The following is a 26,580-nucleotide window of genomic DNA, read 5'->3' as shown; positions in this document are numbered from 1 at the left end:
CGCCCTCGCGCGGGGGAGGAGCGGGCGGCGGGCGGCCCCGGTGCAGGGAGCCGGCGGGCGGCGATCGCAGGCGCCGCGCTGGGGCCGCCGACGTCGGGCGCCCGGGATGAGCTTCACCCGGAAAAAGGGCTTCTACAGGCAGGACGTCAACAAGACCGCCTGGGAGCTGCCCAAGACCTACGTGTCGCCGACGCACGTGGGCAGCGGGGCCTACGGCGCCGTGTGGTGAGACCCCGGGGCGCGGGGCGCGGGGCGCGGGGCGGGCGGAGCCTCCCGACCAGCCGGGCCGGCGCCCCCCTTCCCCGACCCGCCTCGGGGCGCCCCCCGCCCCTGCTGGGCGCTCGGGGCCGCGCGCGCCACCTCCGGGGGGGGGGGGGCGGCCCAGGGTCCTGCGGGGCTGGTCCTGCGGCGCTTGGAGCTGGGAGGAGGCCGCAGGCCTCAGGCTGGGGCAGACCGGGCGCCACCTCACTGTTCCCACCGGCTTTGTGGGGTCTCTGGGGGCTCAATTAGGACTGGGGGTCTGGGTCCCCAGCGCTTGAATCCCACAAGGGACCCCAGAGTTCATCCGGGTTACAGGTGGGTACACCGAGACCCAAAGAGGGAGAAGTGCGACTTGCCAAGGTGCAAAGAGTGAGCCCCCCTCCGGGCTCTGGATCCGGTTCATGCACCCCTCGGTCACTGCCGCCCCTGAGGGCACTGGGGGCTGCTCCCTCACCTTGCGGCTCGTGGGCTGCCTTCTGCGCAGCCCAGCCTGCTGCCCGGGAGGGGTTTCGGTGAGGATGGCCTGGGCTCCCCGCAGTGGCCTGGGGGATGCCATCCGGGTTGTGGTGTGGGGGCTGCTGGCGTGGAAAGAAAGCCACAGCCCCCCGGACCTCTGCCCGTGCCCTGCAGCTGTGCCATCGACAAGCGGTCAGGGGAGAAGGTGGCCATCAAGAAGCTGAGCCGGCCCTTCCAGTCTGAGATCTTTGCCAAACGTGCCTACCGAGAGCTGCAGCTGCTGAAGCACATGCAGCATGAAAACGTAGGCTGGGCCTGGGGGACCGGCGGGTGGGGGCGGGGCCCCCAAGCATCCTGACTAGGTGCACCCTTCCTCCCCCACTTTTGAGTGTAGGGGAGATGGCAAGAAGGCCGTGAGAGTACAGATGGCTCAGGAGGGGAACAGGGGAAGGGGAATCTCCTCCCTGCCCCTCCCACCACTGTTCCTCACTTCATTAAAATGAGGTGCCAGGACCTGCCCTGCCTACTTCCAGGAAGGGTGCAAAGTGTGTTTTTGGCAGTGGAGCAAAATGAACTTTGTGAGGTGCAAACTTACTGTTTCACATTACGAGGAAATGCACACGGAGGAACCTCGTAGTTCGTTCTAGCTCTCAGAGCTAGGGTGCCCAGCATCCTGGTTACTGTGGCTTCCACACGTGGCTCTGCCAACGACAACCAGGGTTCCTTGAGCCCTCTATGTGCCAAGTGCTGTCCTCGGAGCTTTGCGTAGACTAACTTGTGAATCCTCACAATATCACGGGAGTGGAGTACTATTACTTCCATGTACAGGAGGGGAAACTGAGGCACAGAAAGACTAATGGGTTATATGGTTAGTCAGTGTCAGAGCTGAGATGTGAACCTAGGCAGCCTGGCACCAGGCCTTAGTGCATAACCACTGGAGATCCTGTCTGTTAGAAACCCCTGGGAAGTCTAGCGACCCAGCGCTGGGCCTAACAACTGGGCTTTGCTCCAGGATACGTAGATTGGTAAAATAATGATTCCAAAATACGGTAGGCAAGTAGGAAGCCCTGTCCCTCTTCAGCAAACCCCTCCCCATAGCCCCCCACCCCCCACCAGGGTGACATTGCCCCTGGCTCCGAACCAGGCCTTGTTCCCTCCTTGATTCCCTTCACCACTTGTGGTTTCCTGCTTGAGTGGAGGGTGAATTTGCAGGCCTGCCTTGAACCCCAGACTTGGGGCTGGTAGACACAGGGATGGCCCCCTCCGCTTCTCCCCAGCCTGACATTCCATCACTGTGCCCTGCGAGCTCCCTCCCAGTTAAGGGGATTCCTCTTCTGCCTCTGCCCTTTTCTCTGCTCCCCAGAAGGCTGGGAACCTACCTCCTGCCGGGATGGTTATTCAGAGAGGGTGGGTGGTGGTGGGTGCAGCTGGGGCTGCAAGGGACAGGGGGAGAGGGCTGTGGCGCTGCCCAGCCTCACTGGCAACCTTCTCTCCCAGGTCATCGGGCTCCTGGATGTCTTCACCCCAGCCTCCTCCCTGCGCAGCTTCCATGACTTGTGAGTCGGGCTGCACTGGGTTCCAGGGCGTTCTCAGGCCTCACTCGCTGCTCTGCCTGGGAGCCAGCAGGGCGAGCCCAGACTGTGTCTCTGGGCAGGGCCTCCTGTTCCGGCTGTACCCGCCCCCCATGAGTGATGCTCTCTGGAGATTCTTTCAGCTGGGGATGGAGAGAAAGGCAGGCAGGCAAGGGGGGCTTTGTGGGGTGCTTGCCTGACCAGAACTGTCTGTTCAGCTGCTGCACTTAACTGCCCTCTGTCATCCCAGCCAGGACCTCACTGGCAGTCCTCACAGCGTCTGCACCAACTTACCTCGCCAACTCTGCAGGGTCCCCGGTGTGGGTCTGGACCTTGGGGCTCTTCCTGGCAGGAAGCAAGGATCAGGAAGTCCCGGCCACCTCTGGCTGGTGGGGTATTTGACTGAGTCACACAGAACCAGAAATCAATAGTTGATTATAGTTGTTAAATGCATGGCTTTGCTCCCCAAGTGCCTGGTCTTAAAACGTAGGAAACCTTTGGGAAGGTAGATTCGTTTTCCTTTTGTTCCCCCATCCCTATTTCAGATGCAGCTGAAGGTCCCTGCTTTTGTTTTAAATTTAATGGGGTGATTTTGAAGGAAGGTTTTTTTTTTCCCCTCTAAAGCCAGCTATGGGGCTTAGCATTGGGAATTAATTTATTTTTATTTTTTTTAAAGATGTTATTTATTTGTTCATGAGAGACACAGAGAGGGAGAGAGGAAGAGACACAGGCAGAGGGAGAAGCAGGCTCCATGCAGGGAGCCCGACGTGGGACTCGATCCCAGGACTCCAGGATCACCCACTCCCTGGGTGGAAGGGAGGTGCTAAACCGCTCAGCCACCCAGGGAGCCCCAGCATTGGGAATTTAAAGTGGACCAGCCCCCCCACCCAGCCCCAGGCAGGGTGGGGGTACAGCTTCTAAATGCATAGTCACAGTAGTGTGGTTGGTGCTGGGACTGCCTGCTGCCTCGGGGGGCTCAGCCCCCAAAGGATGAGGAGGGGTTTGCTGGAGGTAAAGGTGCGGGAAGCATCTTAGGTAGAAGGAATTGTGTGGACAAAGGAAAGGCCACGGTGCATGAGCCTGGACTGTTAGGGGAATATTGGTGGGTTCAATGTGGCTAGTGAAGACCAGCGGCTGGTTTGGTCATTGGAAGAGTCCAGACTTAATCCACAGGCAGCCTCGAGTCCATGGTGGTTTCGAACATTGGGGTGATGTGGACAGATCAGATTTGGGGGATTTGGCAGGAGGGAAAAAGCAGGGAGCAGCTCTAGGAGCAGAGAAAGCCTGGTGAGTGGTGTCCCAGACCCAGACCTTGAGCTAACTAAGGCAGGGGTGATGGGAGGCCGAGAGCAGACTTGAGGCCCATCAGGAGATAGGACCATCTAAAGGTCGTATCTGTTGGGAGATGCAGTGGCCAGGAGAGGGGGCGTAGGTCAGGAAGCCAGGCTCGGGCCTGGAATACAAGGTAGAGGAAGAACAGATCTTGAGAGGCACATAACAAATTCCATTTGGGACACAACTTTTGAGGAGCTTATCAATGTTGAGGTGTTTAATCAGCAGTTGCAAATAAATGTGGAGCTCCGGGGATCTGAGCTCAGGTGGAACATGATGTGCTGCTGCTAAGAGGTCAACAGAGAATCTTGAGGGAGTGTCCGATTTTGCTAGAGGTCCCATAGGAAGCAAGGGAGGCACGGGTGTGTATATTGGGCAGCCCTCAGTGACCTTGATTCGAGCAGTTTGAAGGGGTGGGAGCAGGCATCAGGTTGTCAGGGGATTGGAAGTTAAGGCAGTGCGTTGGGAGGTATGGACTACTCCAGAAGTTCGGTTGGGGAGGGAAAGAGGTAAAAGGGGTGGTTATTCAAACAAACAAGTCAAGGCAAGGCCGTTCAAGCACAGCAAGACTTCAGCAAATTTGTCAGCAGAGAAGAAGGAACCAGGGTCCATGTGGAGGACAAGGACGACACTGGGGAGGGCTGTGCATGGAGCAGGGTCCCCATGGGGGAGAGGGGATGATCAGAGAGAAGAAAGCTTCAGAAAATCACAGGTGTGGGGCGCCCAGGTGGCTCAGTCGGTTAAGCGTCTGCCTTCGCTCAGGTCATGATCCCTGGTCCTGCCTGGGGTTGAGTCACTACAATGTCAGTCTTGCTCTCTGCTCAGCGGGGAGGCTGCTTTTCCCTCTCCCTAGTGCTCTCTCTCCAGCGTGTTCTCTGTCTCTCTCTCTCTCTCAAGTAAATAAATAAAATCTTAAAAAAAAAGGAAATCACAGCCTCATATAGACGGCCTCCACCATATCCTTTCTTTTTTCTTTTTTGGTAAATAGTCCTTTCTAAGTCTATCGTCTTTTGTTCTGGACTTTGCTATTACTACTTTGGGGAACAGCTATATTTTGCTGACCTTGACCTGTTTTGCAATCCCTTCGGAGAGTGCAGTGGCTCAGCTACTCCTTCCTCCTGCCCTCCTGGAAGTTGTTTGATTACCGCCTTCTCGGAAGGGCAGACGGTCTTGGCTGTTTGCGGAGCTCTCCCAGCCTGGGCATGACCCTCTGGGGGAGAAAACGTTTGGATGGAAGCAGAAGGAAATGCTGGCAGGTGTTTCTAAGTCACAGCTCCAGCTTTCTATGGGGCACGGAGGAGGGCGAAGAGAGGGCACCTTTGAAGAGAGGGAGCACAGCTCCATTTGGTTTTCCTGGGCACGCTCCAGCTGAAATGCTTGCCCAGAGTGCTGCCAATGGGGCAGCCAGCGTAGCCAGGCTGGAAGCCAGAAGCCAGGGGGCCTGTGTGGGGGTCTGGCTGGCCGTGGCCCTGGAGGGGCTGGTGACTGCAGGCAGAGGCTGCCCCTGAGGCCTGTCTGTTCTGCCCCAGCCCCTGTGCCTCCTCCGAGCTCAGACCGGGGCTGGGTGGGCCTGGGGACTGTCATGAAGCTCCTGTGCTTTGCAGCTACCTGGTGATGCCCTTCATGCAGACAGACCTGCAGAAGATCATGGGGATGGAGTTCAGTGAAGACAAGATCCAGTACCTGGTGTATCAGATGCTCAAGGGTCTCAAGGTGCATGGGGGCCGGGAAGGTGGCTGGGGGGTGGGTGGTGCCTTGGTGTGGAGAACTGAGGCCGTGGGGGCTGGGAGAGCACAGTGGGACAGGGTGGAGGAGTCTGGAGCCAGCCTGAAGCACTCGGGATCAAAGCTGGCCGCTGGACTCATCTCTCTCTCTCTCTCTCTCTCTCTCTCAGTACATCCACTCAGCTGGGGTCGTCCACAGGGTGAGTGCTTTGTCTGCTGTGGTCCTCCGAGGCTCCTCCACCCTGAAGGGATTCTCCACAGTCAGGAAGGAGGAAAGGAGTAGGAGGCAAAAATCCTCTGGAGCCTGGAATATGGATTTTTCAGACCCAGCCTTGGCCCAGAAAGGCCCTGCTCAGAAGAATGCTGTGTTCTGGGGAACTTTCTGGATGCTACAAACAAAGCGAGCCTTGAGCTAGGTGTTTCAGCTCCAAGAATCAAGGATATTTTAGAGCTGGACAGGCCCAACAGGACACCCGGTCCAGCCCTCATTTTACACACGAGGAGACTGACACCCAGAGAGAGGAGGGGGACAAGCTCCCATCTCAGCCTCTCAGCCCAGTGCTCACTCTCTCCCTCATCTAGGACCTGAAGCCGGGCAACCTGGCCGTGAACGAGGACTGCGAGCTGAAGGTGAGTGGGCGCGGGCAGGGTCAGCCTGGGCACAGGGTGGGCCCCCGTCCCCTGGAAGCCCCCAGAAGCTGCTCCTGTCCGCAGCAACTCTCTCCCTGTGTCCCCTGAGTCACAGATCTTGGATTTTGGGCTGGCCCGGCATGCGGATGCTGAAATGACCGGCTATGTGGTGACCCGCTGGTACCGGGCCCCCGAGGTGATCCTCAGCTGGATGCACTACAACCAGACTGGTCAGTGGCCAGCCACCCAGGGAGGGCCAGGGGCCTTCCCTGACAGCCCCTCAAAGGCCATTGTGGTTCCTCTGGGCTGACTGCCTGCGGGGTCAGCTGGTCCAGGTGATGCTTCCTCCCCTCCCTCTGCAGTGGACATCTGGTCTGTGGGCTGCATCATGGCAGAGATGCTGACAGGGAAAACTCTGTTCAAGGGGAAAGATTGTATCCTTTGCTGGAAAAGCCAGACTCTATCTGGGGATTCACTCCTTCAACGGACACCTTATTAAATCTCGCTCTTTTGTTTTCTTTGTTAATGGGAAAGTGATACACTTTACATACATACATTACAGACACTGTACATACACTGTAATGATACAGTGATACACGCTCGCTGTAGAACAATTTTATTTATTTATTTGATTTGATTACTTTTTTTTTTTTTTTTAAGTAGGCTCCACGCCCAGCATGGAGCCCAATGTGAGGCTTGAACTTACGACCCCGGGATGAGACCTGAGCTGAGACCAAGAGTCAGACAGTCAAATGACTGAGCCGCCCAGGTGCCCCTCACTGTAGAACAATTTGAAAATGCAGATAAGGGAACTGCTGGAAAGCAGTCACCTGCCATTCTACCACCATGTAGAAAATACTTCACATTTTGGCACCACATGGACTAATTGAGCGGCCGTGTGTGCTGTGTGGGCTTTGAGGGGAATATGTGGGATCTGCGCTGCCCACCTTGGCCTGGGCGGGGGGGGGGAGGTGACAAAGAGATGGAGGCCAGCTGGGATGGGAGCTGGGAAGGCGGCCTGTCTGGGAGCATCTGTGGGGAAGGACCCTAACCCAGCCTGGCAGGTGGGAAGCCTCCCAGAGACCTGCACCCCCTCCTGGGAGCACGTCTGGTGCCTGGATGGTTGCCCCAGTGCCTGGGTGGGAGTGATGGAAGGGCGCCACGAAGGGCAGCCCCGATCCACCAGCAGAGAATGAGGCCGAGCCTTAACCTGCTGCCAAGACCTGGACCAGCTGTCCCAGATCCTCAAAGTGACCGGGGTCCCGGGTGCAGAATTTGTGCAGAAGTTGAACGACAAAGCAGTGAGTGGCAGATGGGTCTAGACCAGCCTCGGCTGTGCACTTGGCTAACCAGGGGTCACGCGGGCTCTGGGCCTTTGGGAGGGAGGGTTTACTTATCCTCTCCTTTTTGCCCTGGCAGGTGCTCTGGCCTTCATCCCATTTTGGACTTTGACCGGAGCCATCAGCCCAGCTCTGGGGCTTTTCTGGAGTCCCTGCCCTATACCCCGAAGCCTGAGGCCTGAGGGGCTGACAGTTGGGGATCACTCACAACTCTTCTGTCTTCCAGGCCAAATCCTATATCCAGGCCCTGCCACAGAGCCCCAAGAAGGATTTTTCTCAGCTCTTCCCGTGCGCCAGCCCCCAGGGTGAGTCCTGGGGCTGCCCCTCCGGGCACCTGCCCTCGTCCCCGTGGGCGGCTCTCCCAGGCCTGGGATGTGAGGTGCTCTCTGTCGCTGCAGCTACAGACCTGCTGGAGAAGATGCTGGAGCTGGACGTGGACAAGCGCCTGACGGCCTCGCAGGCCCTCGCCCACCCTTTCTTTGAACCCTTCCGAGACCCTGAGGAGGAGACAGAGGCCTCGCAGCCCTTTAATGATTCCTTAGAACATGAGAAACTCACGGTGGATGAATGGAAGCGTAAGAGCTGGAGGCCTGGGTGGGCCTCCCTCCTTTGCTCCCCCTGCTCCTGAGCCCGCCCTCAGCCTGCCCGCCGCCCTCCCGGAGCTCCTCTTGGAGCAGACACTGTCTCCTGCGTGCATTTCTCTCTCCCTGCGCCGACTTCTGCTCCGCTTTCCATGGGGGAGGGAGGCGTCTTCCGCGCTCCGCTCCGCGCTCCGCAGCCCCTACCCGCCTCGAGCCAGCCTGTGTTTTGCAGAGCACATCTACAAGGAGATCGTGAACTTCAGCCCCATTGCCCGGAAGGACTCACGGCGCCGGAGCGGCATGAAGCTGCAGTGATCTATCTAGCCAGACCCCTGGCTGAGCCCAGGGACCCCCTCGAGGCACCCCCTGCCAGATACACTGTCCCCAGGATGAGATCTGCTTGTCACGACGACGACAGGCCCAGTCCTTCTGGGATTATAGCCTTTCAGGCGGAGGAGAGAGGGGCTTTGTCCTGGGGCAGGAAACAGGCCTCGTAGCTGCAGAATTCAGAGATGTTGGTTGGGAGAAAGTAACTGATCGCAACGAGCCACATTAAAACATCTGGAGACTTGCCCACGTGTGGGGTCCTTCCTTTGGGGCCATAGCGGGGCTGAGGGGTGGGCCGAGCCGGGCCAGGGGTCTGTGCACTGATGGCAGATTGGTTTGTTAAGGCTGCTGCGACAAATCACCACAAACCAGATGACTTGAAACAACAGAACTGTGTTCTCCCACAGTCCCGAAAGTCAGATGTCCGAAATCAAGGCGTCGGCAGGGCCATCCGTGTTCCCTCTGAAGGTTCTAGAGCAGAATCCTTCCTGGCTTCTGTGTAGCTTCTGGTGGCCCCTGGCCCCTTTGGTGTGCCTGGGCTGGTCACTGGCTCCCCATGGCCCTCTGGCCTCCGTGCAGCTCTGTCCGTCCTCGCCTGTCCTTATAGGAACACCAGAGATTGAATTTAGGGCTCGTCGCATCCTGTATGACCTCATCTCAGTCCTTACTCATTACATCCGCAAAGACCCTATTTTCAAATGAGGTCACATTCTGAGGTTCTGGGCAGACACAAATTTGGGGAGGACACCATTTAACCCCCTACAGATGGCCACGAGGGAGGGGCCCCTTCCGGGGCCCTGGGCTCTGTTGCAGAACCAAACGTGTTTGGCTGCTAAATTAAGGGAATTGCAGAGAGAGCTGCAGCTGGTGAGACGTTACACGCAGGGTATTTTGGGTGAGTGATAAGCAATCAGGATACGAAACAATAGCAGGCTTGTGGGCTGGGAGCTGCGGAAGGCAAAAATGGGCTTTTTCCAGGCTTTACGGAAAAATGGCTCTACTCCTCCCTCCTCTCAGGAATGGCATGTCTCTCCTGGGCTTTAACCTGACAAGGGCTAGGATTTGTCTGTTTGCATTCAAAAAGCTTCAGTAGAACCAATTCCCAGGTACAGGGAAGGAGCCAGGAACCTGCCCCCGACTCTCCCCCGGCCGTTGTTCCAGCCCTGGGCACTGGGGGCCTGGCTCAAAAATGCAGGTTCCTGGGCACTACCCCAGAGATTCTGATTTAGCAGGATATGCGGGCGAGGCCTGAGAACATTTGAATGAAGACCCGCTCACCCAAGCCCAGGGACTCTGATGGATATCGGACCATATTTAGAAAAACATTTGGCTGATGTCAGTCCTATTTGCCAGGAGGCCAAAATCAGCAGCTGACAACGGAAGTCTGAGGGGCCCACATGGGCTTCACACGTTTTACAGATGTTAGAACTGAGGCTCACATGGGGCACTCTGAGGGCAGTGAAACTATGCTGTATGACACCTTAATGGTGGCTACATGACATTATGTGCTAGTTAACCACAGGCTTTAGTTAATAATAATGTATCAGTATCGGTTCAGCACTTGTAACATGTCAATGGGGGGAACTATGAGGCTGGGGGTGGGAGCTGTGTTGGGGAGGGAGCATATGGAACCTTCTGTCCTTTGGCACAAACCTGAAATTGCTCTAAAAAAGAATGTCTATTTTTTAGAAAAGCTTAAGGAGGCCCCAGGAAGATGGGGTCAGATACCCACAGTTAGAAAGTGGTAGAAGCCAGATTTGAACCTAGCAGCCTTGACCAACTTGGATTCAGCGGTGGCCCAGCCTTCCGTGCCTTCTATCCTGCCTCACTGAGCTCCTTTGCTGCCTATGTCCATGGATCCTGCTTCCTCTCCCACCAAGTGACCCTGTTGTCAAGGAGGGAGGGGCCAGCCATGTCCTACCATAGCCCTGTCCTTGCTGGTTACCAATTTGCCCAAGCCGAGTCCAAATCCCTCAGTGAAATCCTTCAGCCTTCTGAGATTCCTCACTGGTTCCATGAAAAAAGTCCAGTCTCGCTGGCCTGGCACTCAAAGCCCCTTGCCTCTGATCTAATGTCATACACCCCCACTACCTCCATGTTCCTGATCCCAGCATAGTCTACCAGAATGCTGGTCCTGGGATACACCACAAGGCTTACTCTGCACATGAATAAGTTAAAGATTCTGACAAGTCCTGCCATAAAGAGGTCTGTTCGACATTGTTTTTTTGTTGTTGTTGTTCGACATTGTTTAATGCAGAACTTCCCAAGTGTACCTATCCACGGGACCCCATTTCCTCCTGAGAGCCATCACACACAGAGCTCTCTTTGCCCAGTGCAGCCCAGAGCACAAGTCCCAGGACTCTCCAGGTGGGCCTGGAGCTTCTTTTCAGAGCCCTCCAGGTCTAAGGAGGCCCTTCATCCCCCTCCTCACTTAGGAAAAGCCTCCTCATTCCTCAAGACTTTGCCTCAGGCCTCCATGGAGGAAGCAGTTCTCCACAATCCTCCTCCTGAGAATGGGTATTTCCCTCCCTCTGCCCCAAGCCCCCTGTGGACAGCATTTACAGGGTGTGTAGTTCTGCTCCCCTCCCCCACTGCACGCTGTGAGCCCCTGCTTGGAAGAAATCTCTGTGAATGGAAGAATGAGTGCATGAATGGATGATGTCCTGGGGTCCTGGTGATCATGTCTCCGCCCTGACCAGACTGCATGGTATTGAGGGCGGGGGGAACCCAGCAGGAAGCAGAAGGCGGGTGGCCCGGGCCTGTATCTTTGAGTGGCTCCCATGAAAATGTCTAGGGTTTCAGACTCCCAGGCCTTTCCCCCAACACCCCTCAGTGTCCTCTAGCCCATCTCCCATCCCAGAATTAAACTTCCATGTGTCATTACAGCCCTTTCCCTATAATTCTCTCAAACCCGGGAAGTTTCTGCATAGGGAGGTGAAGCTGCCAAGCAGTGGGAGGGAGTCTGTGCATTCTGGCCTCACCCGATGGGCACACGTCCAGAGTGACAGGAACTGAGTCCAATTATAGGCTGCCTGGGGGATCTGGGCTTGGCTACTCTCTGAGTCGGCCTGGGGGACCTCTGACAAGTGAGTCCTGTGTCCCACCTTCCCGTTGGTGAACAAGGGTGGGATTGGTCCTGCAACAGGTGGGGAAGCTTGGAAGGTCTTCACAGAGACGAGGAAGCTAAACTGGGCCTGGGGACAGTTGAGTAACAGCATCTGTGTCCTGGATTTCCTCCTTTGTGAAATAAACGATGTCCTTGTACAATGGTGCAGCTCTTCTCCCGAGACCACTGGGGTCTACACTGGGGCCTGGCCACCCATGTCACCCAGAGCGGGGCTTGCCTGGTGCCTTAGGGGTGGCAGCTCATGGGAAGCAGAGACAGAGGAACTGTCCTTGCAAGGAAGAGTCTGGTGGGCACAGTTGCCCCACTGCCTGCGAGCCTGGAGGCTTCTTTGAAAGGGGGAATGGCTCAACTTTTGCCTGGCACAGTGACCTACCGCTTGTTCTCCACCAGGGTGTGGGAAAACCGGCTACGGAGGAGGGAGGATTCTCTTCCCGCCTCTTCTTCCCACTCTTGGCTTTTGTGTCCTTAAATCCAGTTGAAATGACTCCCTAAGAACCAAGGCTGGGATGCTCCCCCTCCCTTGATGCCACAGTGAGCTTGGGGCTCTGTCCTCATCCTCCCAAATCCTCCTGTGATTTAAGGTAAGAAGCAAGGGACTTCCTCCTTTTCCACTCTGGGCAGCAGAGGCCCAACACCTTTCAATCAAATTGAAGATCTCAGTGAGAGGTCCTCGTGAGCTTTCTCGGAGCAGGGGCAGTGCCTGGTGGGATTCTCATCTGCTCCCTCCTGCAGGAGCTGACTGTCTGCTCTTGCTCTGGGCCAGTGTCAATGAGGATCCTCTGGGCAGGTGGCTCCTCACCATTTTCTGTGCCTCGGATCATGTCTCAGAACAATATTTTCCTGGGCATATAATGAAACGCACAGGATTACAAAGGAAGCTAGTGATGTTGAAATACCGTTGTGAAAACACTGAAGTGTGTGATGTTGCGATTCACGGGGTTCTGCATGAACGCGTCAAATACCAGGATCAGGCTTGGAGCCTGAGAAACTACAGATCTGAAGTAGAAATGAGCAAAAACGATGTTTCAAGATAACTACAGCGACCGTAAAGGGAAGTGGAAAAGCTCCATGCTCCCTGTTGGCGCTGCTGCTACAGCCATCGTCTGCGGCCTTGGCTCAGAACCGGGGAGGCTGCAACTGGAAGGAAAGTGGTAATATTTTTTCAGCCCAACTTCTTTGGCTTTGAATGACCGGGCACAGTCTGTGGTGGGTGCACCCCAGGGAAGAACCCTTGTTCTCGATATGAAAATGTGACTTTGGGTGCCTTCTGTTATCCCTTAACCAACCCCCAGCCCTCCCCTGCCCGCTCCCCGGCACCCCATCCTCCCTCTTGCATAGTCACAGAGCCAGGTCTAAAACACCCACATCCTCACCTGATAGCCTACAATACATATCCCCCCACCCCATTTCCCTGTGTCTCCCAACTGCAGCGTCCGGGTAGGAATGGGTCTCCCCGGGGCATTCTGCTAGGGGATTTGCAGAGGCCTCTCTATATACCTCTCGGACTACATGGAATTTACACAACCTCACTCCACAGCATTTGCTCTAAACCATTTTACTGATGAAGACATTGGGGCCCAGAGGAGAGATCGGGGCCCAGGCCTCCTACCCACCACTGCGAAAGAGGCATGATGATTTGCAGACGTCTGTATTAACCATCCCTGTCCACCCAGCCACCACAGGCATAAAGACAGCTTGGACTAGAGGCAGGTTTGTGTTCATTGGTCAAGAGAAGAAGCTACCAGAAAAATGTTTGTTTTTCTCTTTTTTCCCCCAAAGGACTCATCTTTGAGAACAGTTTGCTAGGATTCTGGGAAGAGAAAATGTTGGGAGGGCAGTACACCTGCGAAGTGGTGTGGCTTCTCCTGAACAGAAAGAGGTAGAGGCCTGTTAGTCCCCATATTCTTTGGAGACTATGACCAGCTCCCTATCAACACCCTGCTTGAGCTCAGGAGGAGGCTGCTGAGTGTGCTCAGGGTGCCTGGACCCTAGACACAGGGCTCCTCATCTTGGCTGTGTCCCGAGTGTGTCCTGTGGCATCAGAATCATGGACCTGAAAGAGCCCAGTGAACTGGGACAGAGTTCTTCTGTTACAGACACAGTTGGTTTCCTACCCATCAGCCACACTCCCTTCTTCCTTGAAGAACCCATATTTTATTCAGACTGCAACTTGCCCCAGAAAGTGGTCCTCTTCTCCAGCCCAGGGGGTGACCCATGATTGTTCTGCACCAAGTGAGCTGATGTTCTCTTTGCTACTTACTGGTTTAGGACTCAGTTCCGACCAAGAGGACCTAGGGGAGGTCTGGGAAGGAGATCCAGGTGGCCTGTACTTACTCTGTCCTGAAGATGGTTTTGTGAGCTCTGGCAGCCATTCTGTGACTATGAGGAAACAAACTTAAGGGTAAAAAGTCCACACACTGGGGATGATAAAATATAAAAATAACAAGATCCAGATTTCTTGGAGACATCAGGAGGCTGTGAAACCACTCCAGGGACTGCCCACCTCCAGGCTTCTTCTTATATGAAACATGAAATGGCCCAGGGCACTATCACTCAGACACTCTCCTATGTATAGGTTGCACATTTTTACCTAATGCAACATCTCAGTGGTTTTCAGTATGGACTGATGAGCAGAGGTGTTTTCCTTGTGTCTTGGGATCCATAAGATCCTAGAACTTCTGTGTAATTCTAAGGAGGAGCCCAATAAAGACTACAGTTGGATTTCCTCCAGCCCAGTAGGATTAGGGCCTTGGCTTTAGAAGCCCCAGCTCCGTCCAGCCCCTCCTTCTTATCCTCCATCAGAGGAGCGGCACCTCTTTCGAACGCTGTCCTTTCCCTGTGCGCAACAGGAGCTAAGCACTGGGCGCTGGAGGCAACACTGCCTGCTGCTCTGCCACGAACCAGCCAGGTGACCTTGGGCCTCAGTTTCCTCCCCTGTGAAACGAGGTTAATATAAGTAAAGCACTCAGAACAGTGCCTGACACATAGGAGGCCCTCGTGGAGCATTAAGCATTATTTTTAGTATATTTTCCTACCACGTCTTCCTTCTTCCTTGCTGACTCTATCTTCCTGACATCTTCCCTTCCTCCTCAACAGCACTTTTCTTGGCTCACCTGGTCTCCCCCACATCAGATCGTCCCTCAGTAGGTCCTCAAGAGACCAGGCCCCAGTGACACCTGGCTTTAATATGACTCTGGGGTCTGGAAGGCACAGAGCGTGGAAGTGAGAACAGGGGCTTTCTTTGCACACAAAAAACCCTGGGGTTAAGAGAAAGGAGCATTTCAGGGATTGGTTCACTTGATGGGGAGGGAGTAGTGTCGGCAAGTCTGGAATAAAAAAACTCGTTTTGGCTCTTAAGACCTTCAACTGATTGGATGAGGCCCACCTACATTGCAGAGGGAAATCTGCTTTACTTCAAGCCAACTGATAATAAATGTTAACCACATCTAAAAAGTCTTCAAAGCAGGGGCAAAGCCACCCGGCTGGCTTAGTCGGAGAGCATGAGACTTGACCTTGGGGTCATGAGTTCGAGTCCCACATTGGGTGTAAAGGCTACTTAGAAAACTAATAAGTAAATAAGAGAAAATGTAATTTAAAAAATTACAAATTCTTCAGAGCATCATCTAGACTAGTATTTAACCAAACAACTGAGCATATACGTTGGCCAAGTTGAAAGACAAAATTAGCCATCATACAGGGTGTCGGGGGCAGGGTATCTTACTTCTCTGAGCTTCATTTTCCTTTGTCTAAAGTGGAATGAGAGAAGAGCCTAGGGACACCTGGGTGGTTCAGTGATTGAGCATCTGCCTTTGGCTCAGGTCATGATCCTGGGGTCCTGGGATCGAGTCCCACATCAGGCTCCCCACAGGGAGCCTGCTTTCCCTCTGCCTATGTCTCTGCCTTTCTCTCTCTGTGTCTCTCATGAATAAATAAGCTTTTAAAAAATCTTTAAAAAAATAAGAGAGTGAGCCTAACGTGTAGGACCCGTGAGGGCTAAGTGCACACAGGGTGCACAGTAACTGTTAGTCTTCTTCACTATTTGACCTGGGCTCAAAAATGCATGTTGATGATGGCAATACTCTTGGGGACCCCAGGAACTACAAGCCGCAGTAGATATATTGGTAGGTAGGTTGCATAGGTATCATACAAAACCACAGAGGTGCGCTGTGCCCATCTGACTCCTCACCCAGCAGGTGGGTCCAGAACCTTCTGTGATGTGAAAACTCCCCCAGAAATGGATCTTCAGGACTTCTTTGCTCTCTTGTTTATGTGGAAAGGAGGAAAGTTTTCCACCAGTTTTCTTCATCTTTGAGACCGTGGAGGGCTTGAAGCAATACGTCAAGAAGCATTCAATTTCTTTTCTTCAGCAACCAGCTCACATTTCGTAAGAACTGCATATTCATGAGGCTACATAGCCTAGTCGGAACCAGATGACAGCTCAGTTTTCCTGGAAATCAGGAAATCAATCAAGCTGCCAACTGAGATGTCTGCATTGTGAAATACTGCTAACATTCCAGAAAGTTGTCTTAAGTGAGAGTTATTTTTAAAAAGGAAATTCTTTCTCTCTCTCTCTCTCTCTCTCCCTCACTCCTTTTTCTCGATTGTTCTCCCCCTATCTCCCTCCCTTCCTTCATTTTTTTAAGCAAGTGCTGCCCACTGTTGCACTACTTCTAGTATGTTCAGGCTAGGCATGAGTTTTTAAAAGTAGGTGAGATGAGACATGGGTCTCTCTGCCTCTCTCTGACACCTCTCCCTTGTTCCCACTAACTGGCACCCTCCTCTGCTTGTCCAGGAACCCGCGTGCCTTTGTCCATGCCGGTCCTCCACTGTTTCCTGCGCTCTTTTACAGTGAAAACATGACTTCAGCCACCTCCCTCAGACTCAGGAATAAAAGGATTCCAAAAAACATTCTCTATTTCCAGTATCAAGCTGTAGCTGGGCGGGGGGATATATACATATATACATCCATACATATGTGTGTGTGTGTGTGTGTGTGTGTGTGCTTTGTCTCTCTATACATGTATTTTACCTGTAAAAATATGTATACACATAATTATAAAATAAACTTTTACTTACAGAATAGTTTCAGATTTACAGAAAAAAGCTGCTGAGAGAATACAGAGAACTCCCATATACCTGGAATCCAGTTTTCCTGTTATTATCCTACATGAGTATGGTGCATTTGTTAAAACTCATCAACTAATATTGATATATTGTTCTTGTTTTGTTTTGTTTTGTTTTGTTTTTTTGTGAAAGATTTTTATGTTTTAAGTAACCTCTACACTCAACATGGGGCTCAAAGTTACAACCCCGAGATCGACAGTCACATGCTCTTCTAACTGAGCCAGCCAGGCACTCCTAATATTGATAGATTATTCTTAACTAAAGTCTATACTTCATACAGGTTTCCTTCGTTTTTACATAATGTTCTTTGCTGTCCCAGGATCCCATTTGGGATGTCCACATGTCTCCTGAGGCTCCTTTTGGCTGTGACAATTTCTCAAATTTTTCTTGTTTCCAGTGACTTGAGCAGTTTGGAAGAATACTGGTGGTTTGCAAAATGTCTGTTGGTTGGGATTTGTCTGCTGTTCTTCTAATGGGATCATGTGTTTGGGGGTGAAGGCCACAGGGGCAAAATGCCATTCTTATTGTGTTGTATCAACATACATACTATCAACATGATTTATCTCTGTCGATGTCAACCTTGAGAGCCTAGCTGAAGTTGTGTTTGCCAGATTTCTTCACTGTAAAACTACATTTACCCCGTTTTCATATTCCTTTTGGCAGCAAATCACTAAGAACACCCCACACTTAAGAAGGGGCAGTTATGCTTCACTTCCTTGACGAGAGAATACCTAAAAAAATGATTTGGAGTTCTTCTGTATGAGAGACGTGTTCCATTTATTTACATCAGCGTGGACTCGTTGCTATATTTTTATACTTCACATAATAAATAATAAAATAAAAATAATTAAGAATAGATAACAAAAGCTTTACTTTTGACTTCATTATGGGTTTTCTTCCTTCCATGGGGATTGAGCCCATATCCTTAAAAGGATCTGGAGATACTGCCTGCAGCCAGGAGGAGAGCCCACTCAGCAAGCGTGCAAACATGTGAGGTCCTAGGGATCAAGGAAAACATTTTTCGCTTCTTCCTTTCACTGGTCACCCATAAAGTCCACCTTGGATGGCGGACATCCTGCAGGCACTTCCTCTCTTATACATCTTCACTCTCATTGCTCCTCCTAATCTTTTCCATCCCTGTGTCCACCTATGCCTAGTAAGGATTTGGAGGAGGGAGGGGACTTTCATTTTATTTGCATGACAAAATAGGGCTAAATTCTGGGGGGCCTAGGTGGCTCAGTGGTTGAGCATCTGCCTTCAGCTCAGATCGTGATCCTGGGGTCCCCACAGGGAGCCTGCTTCTCCCTCTGTCTGTGTCTCTACCTCTCTCTCTGTGTCTCTCATGGATAAATAAATAAATAAATAAATAAATAAATAAATAAAATGTTCAAAAAAAAGAGAGAGAGAGAGAGAAGAGGACTAAGTACAATAAATAACATTCACAGGCATTATAGCTTTCCTTCTATTGCTAGTTTTCTAGGTGCACTATTTTGGGTACTATAAATACATTATCTCTAATCTTCACACTAATGATAAAGCAATTATTATTCCTATCTTACAGAAGTGGAAACTGAGTGTCTGAGAATTGAAAAAAATCTCCTCAAGGTTTTCCTCTACGTGCAAACCGTGCTCCTTTTCAGTAGTTTCCTCCACTAGTTTCTCTCATCTCAACCACCCTGAGCATTCACCTCTTCCCATCTCTTCCTAAAGTTCCTCTCTTCATTCACTTCCCTGTGACCACGAGCAAACCACTTGCTCTGGGCCTCAGTTGTCTTGTGATCCTGTTGGATGAATTCAGGGAGATCCATGGAACCAGGTTCAATAAGTGGCATCTATAATTACTGTTAATTTCAACAGGATTATGTTAACTTAATAAAAAAAACCTCTCTCTTTCTGTTCTTGGGTCCTCTTCTGTTTATCTTCATCTCTTAGTGGTCTCATCTCTTCTCATGGCTTTAACTATCACCAAGACAACAATGAATACCACATGCATATTGCTATGATCTTCCCTGTGATCTTTTCTTTTTAAAGATTTATTTATTTATCTGTGATAGACACAGAGAGAAAGAGAGAGAGAGGGAGGCAGAGACACAGGAGGAGGGAGAAGCAGGCTCCATGCCGGGAGCCGGGCGCTGGACCGATCCCTGGACCCCAGGACCGCGCCCTGGGCCAAAGGCAGGCGCTAAACGGCTGAGCCACCCAGGGATCCTTCCCTGTGATCTTTGATCTTCCCTGAGAATTTCAGACAAGGCAACATCTTCACTTATGTGTCTTAAAACAAAAATGGGAGGTTTTTTTTTTTTTTTTCAGTACTGGTTGGACTCTGGACAAAAATTTTAAAAACACACAATTTTGGGCACCTGGGTGTCTCAGTTGGTTAAGCATCTGCCTCTGACTCAGGTCATGATCCCACATTAGGCTCCTGGGTCAGTGGGGAGTCTGCTTCTCCCTCTCCTGCTGCCTCTTCCCTTGCTTGTGCTTTCGTTCTCTCTCTCAGATGAATAAATAAAATCTTTAAACACACACACACACATACACATACTTTAAAGAGACTAGAGAGAAAAGCAGGCAGAAAGTGGAGGGCAGTCAATCATTGGTAGAAGGGCAGTGCAGTGCGTAAAATTTGTGATTATAAAAATTTTGCCTGAAGGCATTATGTAGAATATGTAGCATGTGATGGCCATAATTCAAGTGTAAATCTACTAGTCTTACTGGTTTGACAAGTTAGAGAATGGGAAGGAAGAGAAATCCAAGAAAGGAAGGATTCATAGAGGCTTGCTATTTATTTATTTATTTATTTATTTATTTATTTATTTATTTATTTATTTATTTTTAAGGATCTAAAAAAAATTTTTTTTAAAGACTTTTATTTATTTATTCATGAGAGGCACAGAGAGCGAGAGAGACAGAGACACAAGCGGAGACAGAAGCAGGCTCCATGCAGGGAGCCCGTGGGACTCTATCTGGGTCTCCAGGATCACACCCTTGGCTGAAGGCAGCGCTAAACCACTGAGCCCCCCCACGGGCTGCCCTCGGGTTTTATTTATTTGACAGAGAGCACAAGCCAGGGGAGTGGCAGGCAAGAGGGAGAGGGGGAAGCCGACTCTCCATGAGCAGGGAGCCCTAGCAGGCCTGGATGCCAGGACCCCGGGATCCCCGCGGGAGGGGAGCCTGCTTCTCCCTCTATGTCTCTGCCTTTCTCTGTGTCTCTCATGAGTAAATAAATAAAATCTAATATGTATATATATTATTATATATATATAAATTTAAAGAGGAAATATATATATATATTTCCTCTTTAAATTTGTTAATATGCTGTATATATTAGCAGGTTTTCCAAGGTTAAACTATCTTTAGAGTCCCACGGTAGATCCTTCTTGGTCGTAACACATACACACACACACAGGTGCTATGTTTATCAGTGAGGTTGGTGTGCAATTTTTCTCTCTCCCACTAGTTTCCTTTGATTAATGATAAGTTTATTTTAATCTATGAAATGATTTTGGGAATTCTCTCTCTCTCTCTTCCCTAGAAGAGTTTCTATATTTGTATTAGAATGAAATGATATGTTCCTTAAATGTTCGAAACATTTAAACCCTTTGTGCCTACTGGTTGTGTGTGTATAAGTATTTAATAACTGATTTGATTTTATTGGTTGTAGGTCTATTAAAAAAAAATTTTTTTTTAAAGATTTTATTGAGTCCATGCAGGACTCAATCCCAGGACCCCGGGATCATGACCTGAGCCAAAGGCAGATGCTCAACCACTGAGCCCCCCAGGTGTCCCATTCTTCAAATTTTCTGTTTCACATTGTGTCAAAGCATTAGGGTACTTTTGGCAGAAAGTGACCAAAAATGTAACAGTGGCCTAAGTAACAAGTCCTCTCATCCTCCTGTTTCACACAACCAGAGAGAAGAGGAGGTGTTCCAAGGCTGGAGAAGATATTCAAGGACACAGGCTCCTTCAATGTCCTCACTCCCTTATCTTTAGCTGCTAGCTTATCACTTCATGTTCTCCAGTTGGCTACAGCATCTTTGGGCACCATGTGGATCCAAACAGGGACAAGCTGGGAAACTTTGGCTTTTCATTTGGGACAGCAGTCAGAGTTGGGACTGATCTTTTCTGAGATCAAAGATTCTTTACCTGCTATTTAATTAAATTGGAGTTCTGTGCGCACGCATATGCACGTGCATGTCTGTATCTGTAAATATGGTTGTTGAAGAGGGAACAAAGGATAGTGTTTGTCAATTTGTTTTGGTAAAGTACAATTTTGTAGGAAATTATACTATGTATTTCATAAGAAGTTATATGTATCATCTAAGATTTTAATATATCAGTACAAAGATTGTCATAGTATTCTCGAAGGATTTTCAGATTTGTGTTATGTCTCTCTTTTCTTTCTTAATATTGCACTTGGCATTCTCTGTCTCTCAGTTTTGCCAGAACTTTTTTAATTTATTAGTTTTTTGAAACTTTTGGTTTCGTTGATCTATTTATATATTTATTTTGTATTTTCTTTTAAACAAATTCATTTCTGCTCTTGGCTTTCATTCTTTTTTCAGGTTTATCTTACTGTTCTTTTTTCTAACTTGTTAAGTTGGATGATCAGCTCATTAGTTTTCAATTTTTCTCCTTTTCTAATACATACATTTAAGGCCATAATTTACTTCTCAGCTGCCTCCCATAAGATTCGACATGTTAATTATCTTAACTTAATTACTATTTAGTTTTAAACATTTTTTTCAAATCTTCATTATGATCTCTTCTTGGGTCAGTAAGTTATTTATAATAAGTTTTTACATCCCCAACCTCTGAGATTTAAAAAGTATCTTTTTGTTATGCATTTCTAACTCAATTGTGAAAGAACATGATATGGGTGCTAATGATTCCTTAAAATAGAGTCTACATTTTAGAGAGTTGTGGGTTATAGTGTAGTTGAACCTCAAGTACAGAGACTTCCATACACTTGCTCTCTCCCTCTCAACGGTTTCCTCTATTGATATTTTTTAAAGATTTCATTTATTTAGAGTGTGTGAGTCAGGGGAGGGGCATAGGGAGAAGGAGACAGAGAATCTCCAGCAGAATCTCTGCTGAGCACGGAGCCCAATGTGAGGCTCCATCTCATGACCCTGAGATCACAACTGGTGCCGAAATCAAGAGTCCCTTGCTCAACTGTCGGAGCCACCCAGGTGCCCTTCTATATTATTATTGACATCTTGTAGCACATTTGTTACATTCAATGAGCCAATATTGATATTCTCTTATTAACTAAAGTACATAGTTTACATTAGGATTCGTTGTTCATGCTGTTCAGTTCTGTGCATTTTGATAAATGCCTAATGCCATATATAATCCCCCATTACAGGATTATACAGAAGAGTTGCACTGCCCTCTGTGCTCCATCTATTCATTCCTCTTGCCCTCCTGCTGCACCTCTGGTAATCACTGATCTTTTTACTGCTTCTGTAGTCTTGCCCTTTCCAGAATGTTGTATAGTTGGAGTCATACAGTTGGTCGCCTTTTCACACTAGTTTTTTCATGTAGCAATATGCATTTAAAGTTCCTCCATGTCTTTTTGTGGCTCGATAGGTCATTCTTTTGGGCACTGAATAATATTCCATTGTCTGGATGCACCAGTGTGTTTATCTGTTTACCTACTGAAGGACATCTTCTTACTTCCTGCTTGGGGCAATTAGAATCAATCTGCTAAAAATCCATCTGAGCTTTTGTATGGGCATGAGTTTTTAACTCAGATCTTTAAATATTCAGAAGCACGATTGCTGGATTGTAGGGTAAGCCTCTATTTAACCTCAAAAGAAATTACCAAACTGTTCTCCAAAGTGGCTGCATCATTTTGCGTTCCTACCAGCAATAAATGAGAGTTCTTGTTGCTCCACATCCTCACCAGCATTTGGTGTTGTTTGTATTTTGGATTTTAGCCAATCCAATAGTTGTGTAATGATATCTTGTTGTTTTCATTTGTAATTCCCTAATGACTCATTATGTTGATCATCTTTTCATATGCTTATTTTCCACGAGGTATCTTTTTTGGTGAGATGTCTGTTCAGATTTTTGTCCATTTAAAAAACTGGGTTGCAGGACACCTGGGTGGCTCAGCAGTTGGGCATCTGCCTTCAGCTCAGGGCATGATCCTAGGGTCTGGGGATCAGGTCCTGTATCAGGCTCTCTGAAGGGAGCTTGCTTCTCCCTCTGCCTGTGTCTCTGCCTCTCTCTTTGTGTCTCTCATGAATAAATAAATAAAATCCTAAAAAAACAAACAAACAAACAAAAAAACCACACACACACACAACTGGGTTGTTTGTTTTATTATTCTATGAGTTTTAAAAGCTCTTTGTATATTATAGATGTGTGTCTTTTGTCAGATATGTGTTTTGCAAATATTTTCTCCTCTTCTGTGACTTCCCTTTCATTCTCCTAATAGTATCTCTCTCTTTTTTTTAAGATTTTATTTCTTTATTCATGAGAGACACAGAGAGAGAGAGGCAGAGACACAGGCAGAGGGAGAAGCAGACTCCATGCAGGGAGCCCGATGTGGGACTCGATCCCTGGACTCCAGGATCACACTCTGGGCCAAAGGCAGGCACTTTAACTGCTGAGCCACCCAGGCGTCCCCCTAATAGTATCTCTTGCAGAGCACAAGTTTTTAATATTAATGAAGCCCAACTGACTAGTTCTTTCTTTCGTGGATTATGCTTTGGGTGTTGTTTTGCTGTATTAAAAATTCATTGCCAGGGCACTAGGGTGGCTCAGTCAGTTGAGCACCTGACTCTTGGTTTTGGCTCAGGTCATGATCCTGTGGTTGTGAGATGGAGCCTGACATTGGGCTCTGTGCTCAGTTTGGAGTCTCTCTCCCTCTCCCTCCTGCTTTCTTTCTCTCTCTCAAATAAATAAATAAATAAAATGTCAAACAAACAATAAATAAAATGCCAAAACTTCATTGCCAAACCCAAGGCCACCTAGATTTTCTCCTATGTTATATGCTTGTCTGATCTGAAATGTTTGGCTTTTCATTCTTCTTCATGGTATAATTCTCTTTTGCCTTTGATTCAGAAGTCTCTGAGCCCTTCATTCTAGCTGTTTCTGTTTTAGCAATCCCGTTGCTGAATCCCTCATTTCTCAGAGACCAGTTTTCTTCCCTGGGTCAATAAAGGTTCACTATTTTTTCAGTTTTCCAGTGTCTCTGGTCACAAAGTTGTGTTCTTTCACTTCTGGAGAGTGATCACTCCACTCTTTAATCCTCAAAACATTGCCACCAAGGTCAAAAAAAAGGGGGAGAAGGGGGAAGCAAATGATAAAGAGGTAGCATTTACTCCTTTCCAGAACCAGCCTCAGGAGATAAAAAAGAAAACACTTCCCAAACTTTGTAATTCCAGCCTGTTTGATCTAAATTTATATGCAGTGCTCACTTGTTAATTAACAGCCTTCTTTATTGATTTTCCTTACAGCTTTAGCAAGAAAACTCCTAGAAGAAAAGGTTTCAGTGACAGAATTTACACTGATAATATCTGTTATATCAGAAAGGAAAAACTAACTCGTTTCTTATTTGCCTTTTTCCTTCATGATTGAATAACCTAAGTTCCTAAAGGTTCTAATGATCATACCTTTATTTTATTTAGAAACAGTAAGAAGAAATGTGTTCGAGGGACTTGTTAGGTAAGTGATTTTATAAATGACTGCCCATTCTGATTAGGCATGCTTCTTACATAGTTAACCCACGAACCATTCCCAGGATGCCTGTCTTACATGTTTAATTTAACCAAACTGAGACAAAGAGTTTGTGTTAGTTTTCAAGGGCTGTTGTGACAAGTTTCCACAAACCGAGTGAGTTTAAACAATCAAAATTTGTTTTCTCACACTTCTGGAGACCAGAAGTCTGAAATCAAGATGTTAGCAGGGTCATCCTCCCTCTGAAGACTCTGGGGGAAGAAGAATCCTTCTTGGCCTCTTCCTAGCTTCTAGGGGTTGCTGGGAATCCACATCACTCCTTGGCTTACAGGCGCATCACTTTGGCTTCTGCCTCTGTCCTCACATGACCATCTTACCCCTGTGTGTCTCCCCAAATCCTCCTTGTGAGGATACCAGTCATCAGATTTAGGGCCTACCCTATTCCAACATAACCTCATCTTACTAATTACATCTACAAATAACTTTTCCCACATAAAGCCACAGTTATGGGTATCAGGGATTAGATGCCAGCATATCATTCTGAAGAACACAATTTAATCCACACCAGAGTTCATGCTGTAGGCCTAGGCTATAAACATCAATTTTGGAGGAGACACGTTACCCTAAAGAGAAAGAACACACAAGACAAAAACCTGCCTCAGGAGAACAATGGGTAGGTAGGGGTGTGGTTACAGTTTAGAAGAAGGGCTAGTCCAGGAAAAGATGTCTATTCTAAACCTCCTAAGAGAAACAGGATCTAAATATGTTTGACTTCAGTCCTGAAAAGAATAACAAGGAAAACAGAGGGAGTAAGGCAGTAAAAGCTAAATCCAAACCAATCACACCTCAACATGAGTAGGACACAAGAGACTAGGTCTCAAGCCAAGTTATAAAAGGCAACATAACCACCATACCTTAATTTTTGTTTCATTTTTTCCTTGTTTTTGGTTTGCTTCATGATGGATTGCTCAAGAGTCTGGTAGACATTTCTCATCTCTGTCTTGTAGACTGGCATTTCCTTCAACCATAGGCTCAAGTCTCAAATAGCATTGGCTGTGTTATCATGCCACTCATGATACCTGAGTCCAAGGGAGAAAGAACTCAGAGTCTGTTGAGAATTATCTGGAGGGAAAGGGTGAGCCAGACTGCGAATCTTTTCCTCCAGCTGAGGGATGAATTTGACCTCGAGAGGAACTTCTTACATTTGCAAGCAAAGTGATTACCCAGGAAAGAGAAACAATAGTTTAGCTGGGGTTGCTATGTACGGACTGCTAATCCAAGGACGCCCCAGTGACACACAGTCTTTGGTTGTTGGTTCATATCACACTGTTAATTGAATACAGCAGCTGCAGTACACTAAGGAATGGGAACTGCATACACTCCTTCCAGGTGCTAGGTGACCAGAAGGCTCTATATGCTCAGGGACTATAGAACCATGGCTTCCCTGATCAACTGTGACCCATATGCATATAGCTTTTGTCATTCCTTTTTTTTTTTTTCTTGTCATTCCTTATGACTATGACACATGCCGTGCAGCAACCGGAGCCATTAGGATCCCCCTCTGGTGTCACCAGTGTCTGTGAAGGCATGGTGTGCATGGTGCTGCCTTCTTTGCTCTGTGTCTTGTCCTAAAGCTAGTCACCTTCAGCCTGCATGAGCATATTGTGACTTCTGAGTGTGATCGACAAGCTGAGGCCGAAACCCTCTGGTCTTGTGGTGTCTCAACTCTTACAGGGTTGGGGATTACAGTGAGTGTGGTTTTAAATGTCAAATGCTATTGAGCAACTACAATATCAATAAAATATCATCTCTTGAATTGACAGATTTTTCAAATTTACTTATCAGCTCTAGTAGAGATTTTTTTTTCATCCATTCCTTACTTATCATTTTATTGTGAAGATTTCCTGTTTCCCAATGCAATCCTCCCCAATGCTTACTCTCCCCTTTGTTACACAAAATGGTTAGTTCATCCACTGACTCATACTGCTAATCCAAACATAGGAAAGTATATATCATATCACACCTTGGTATGCTTTGCCAAATGCCTTGAACTTTAAATTGTCACCAAAATATTGTGTATTTTTATTTTTGAATAAATCAAATCCAAATGACGTGATAGGCATGACTTTTCATTTGTTCAAGTATTTTCTGTTGCTCAGTAAGTTGCCCATTTCTTGTTAAACTTACTCCTGAAATTTTTATCTTTTTGGTTACAGTTGTAAATAAAACTCTTCTTCCATTAACCTACTGATTCCTGAATATTAATTTTGTATCTAGTCACCTGACTAAAGTCTCTTATTATTGAGAGTAGTTTTAAATTGTTATTCTTAGGCTTTCCAGTTGAATAACTATACCATTTATGAATAATGATAAAGTTTCCTTCTTTCCCAGGATTTATACTCCTTAGTTTTCTCTCTTATT

General features: G+C 48.6%; 1 protein-coding gene and 1 long non-coding RNA gene across 3 annotated transcripts; one reads left to right on the top strand and one right to left on the bottom strand.

The window, feature by feature from the left end:
* The first annotated feature begins 23 nt into the window (after positions 1 to 23).
* On the top strand, positions 24 to 8,467 carry MAPK13 (mitogen-activated protein kinase 13). The gene is made up of 12 exons (XM_072833276.1): positions 24 to 225; positions 892 to 1,021; positions 2,215 to 2,273; positions 5,225 to 5,333; positions 5,515 to 5,544; positions 5,927 to 5,974; positions 6,090 to 6,204; positions 6,337 to 6,408; positions 7,196 to 7,275; positions 7,541 to 7,619; positions 7,713 to 7,889; positions 8,128 to 8,467. Exons 1-12 carry the CDS (start codon positions 107 to 109, stop codon positions 8,208 to 8,210), a joined length of 1,101 nt encoding a protein of 366 aa, XP_072689377.1. The 5' UTR covers positions 24 to 106; the 3' UTR covers positions 8,211 to 8,467.
* LOC140637136 (uncharacterized) lies at positions 7,417 to 25,471 on the bottom strand. 2 transcript variants are annotated; one of them, XR_012034379.1, is made up of 2 exons: positions 25,074 to 25,471; positions 7,417 to 8,822 (listed from the first exon to the last, which is right to left on the bottom strand). It is a non-coding gene; the product is annotated as an uncharacterized lncRNA (long non-coding RNA). The 2 variants fall into 2 exon arrangements; XR_012034378.1 differs by having other exon boundaries at positions 7,417 to 8,817.
* Between the last annotated feature and the right edge of the window lie 1,109 nt (positions 25,472 to 26,580).

This window comes from Canis lupus, chromosome 7, assembly GCF_048164855.1.
Source record: "Canis lupus baileyi chromosome 7, mCanLup2.hap1, whole genome shotgun sequence".
NCBI lineage: Eukaryota > Metazoa > Chordata > Mammalia > Carnivora > Canidae > Canis > Canis lupus.
This window is presented reverse-complemented; position numbering and strand designations above follow the sequence as displayed.

Coding starts and splice junctions, on each gene's coding strand:
- MAPK13 (XM_072833276.1), top strand. CDS start 107: ATGAGCTTCACCCGGAAAAAGGGCTTCTACAGGCAGGACGTCAACAAG. Junction 2,274..5,224: donor CTGCGCAGCTTCCATGACTT/GTGAGTCGGGCT, acceptor TGTGCTTTGCAG/CTACCTGGTGATGCCCTTCA. Junction 7,620..7,712: donor CCCGTGCGCCAGCCCCCAGG/GTGAGTCCTGGG, acceptor CTGTCGCTGCAG/CTACAGACCTGCTGGAGAAG.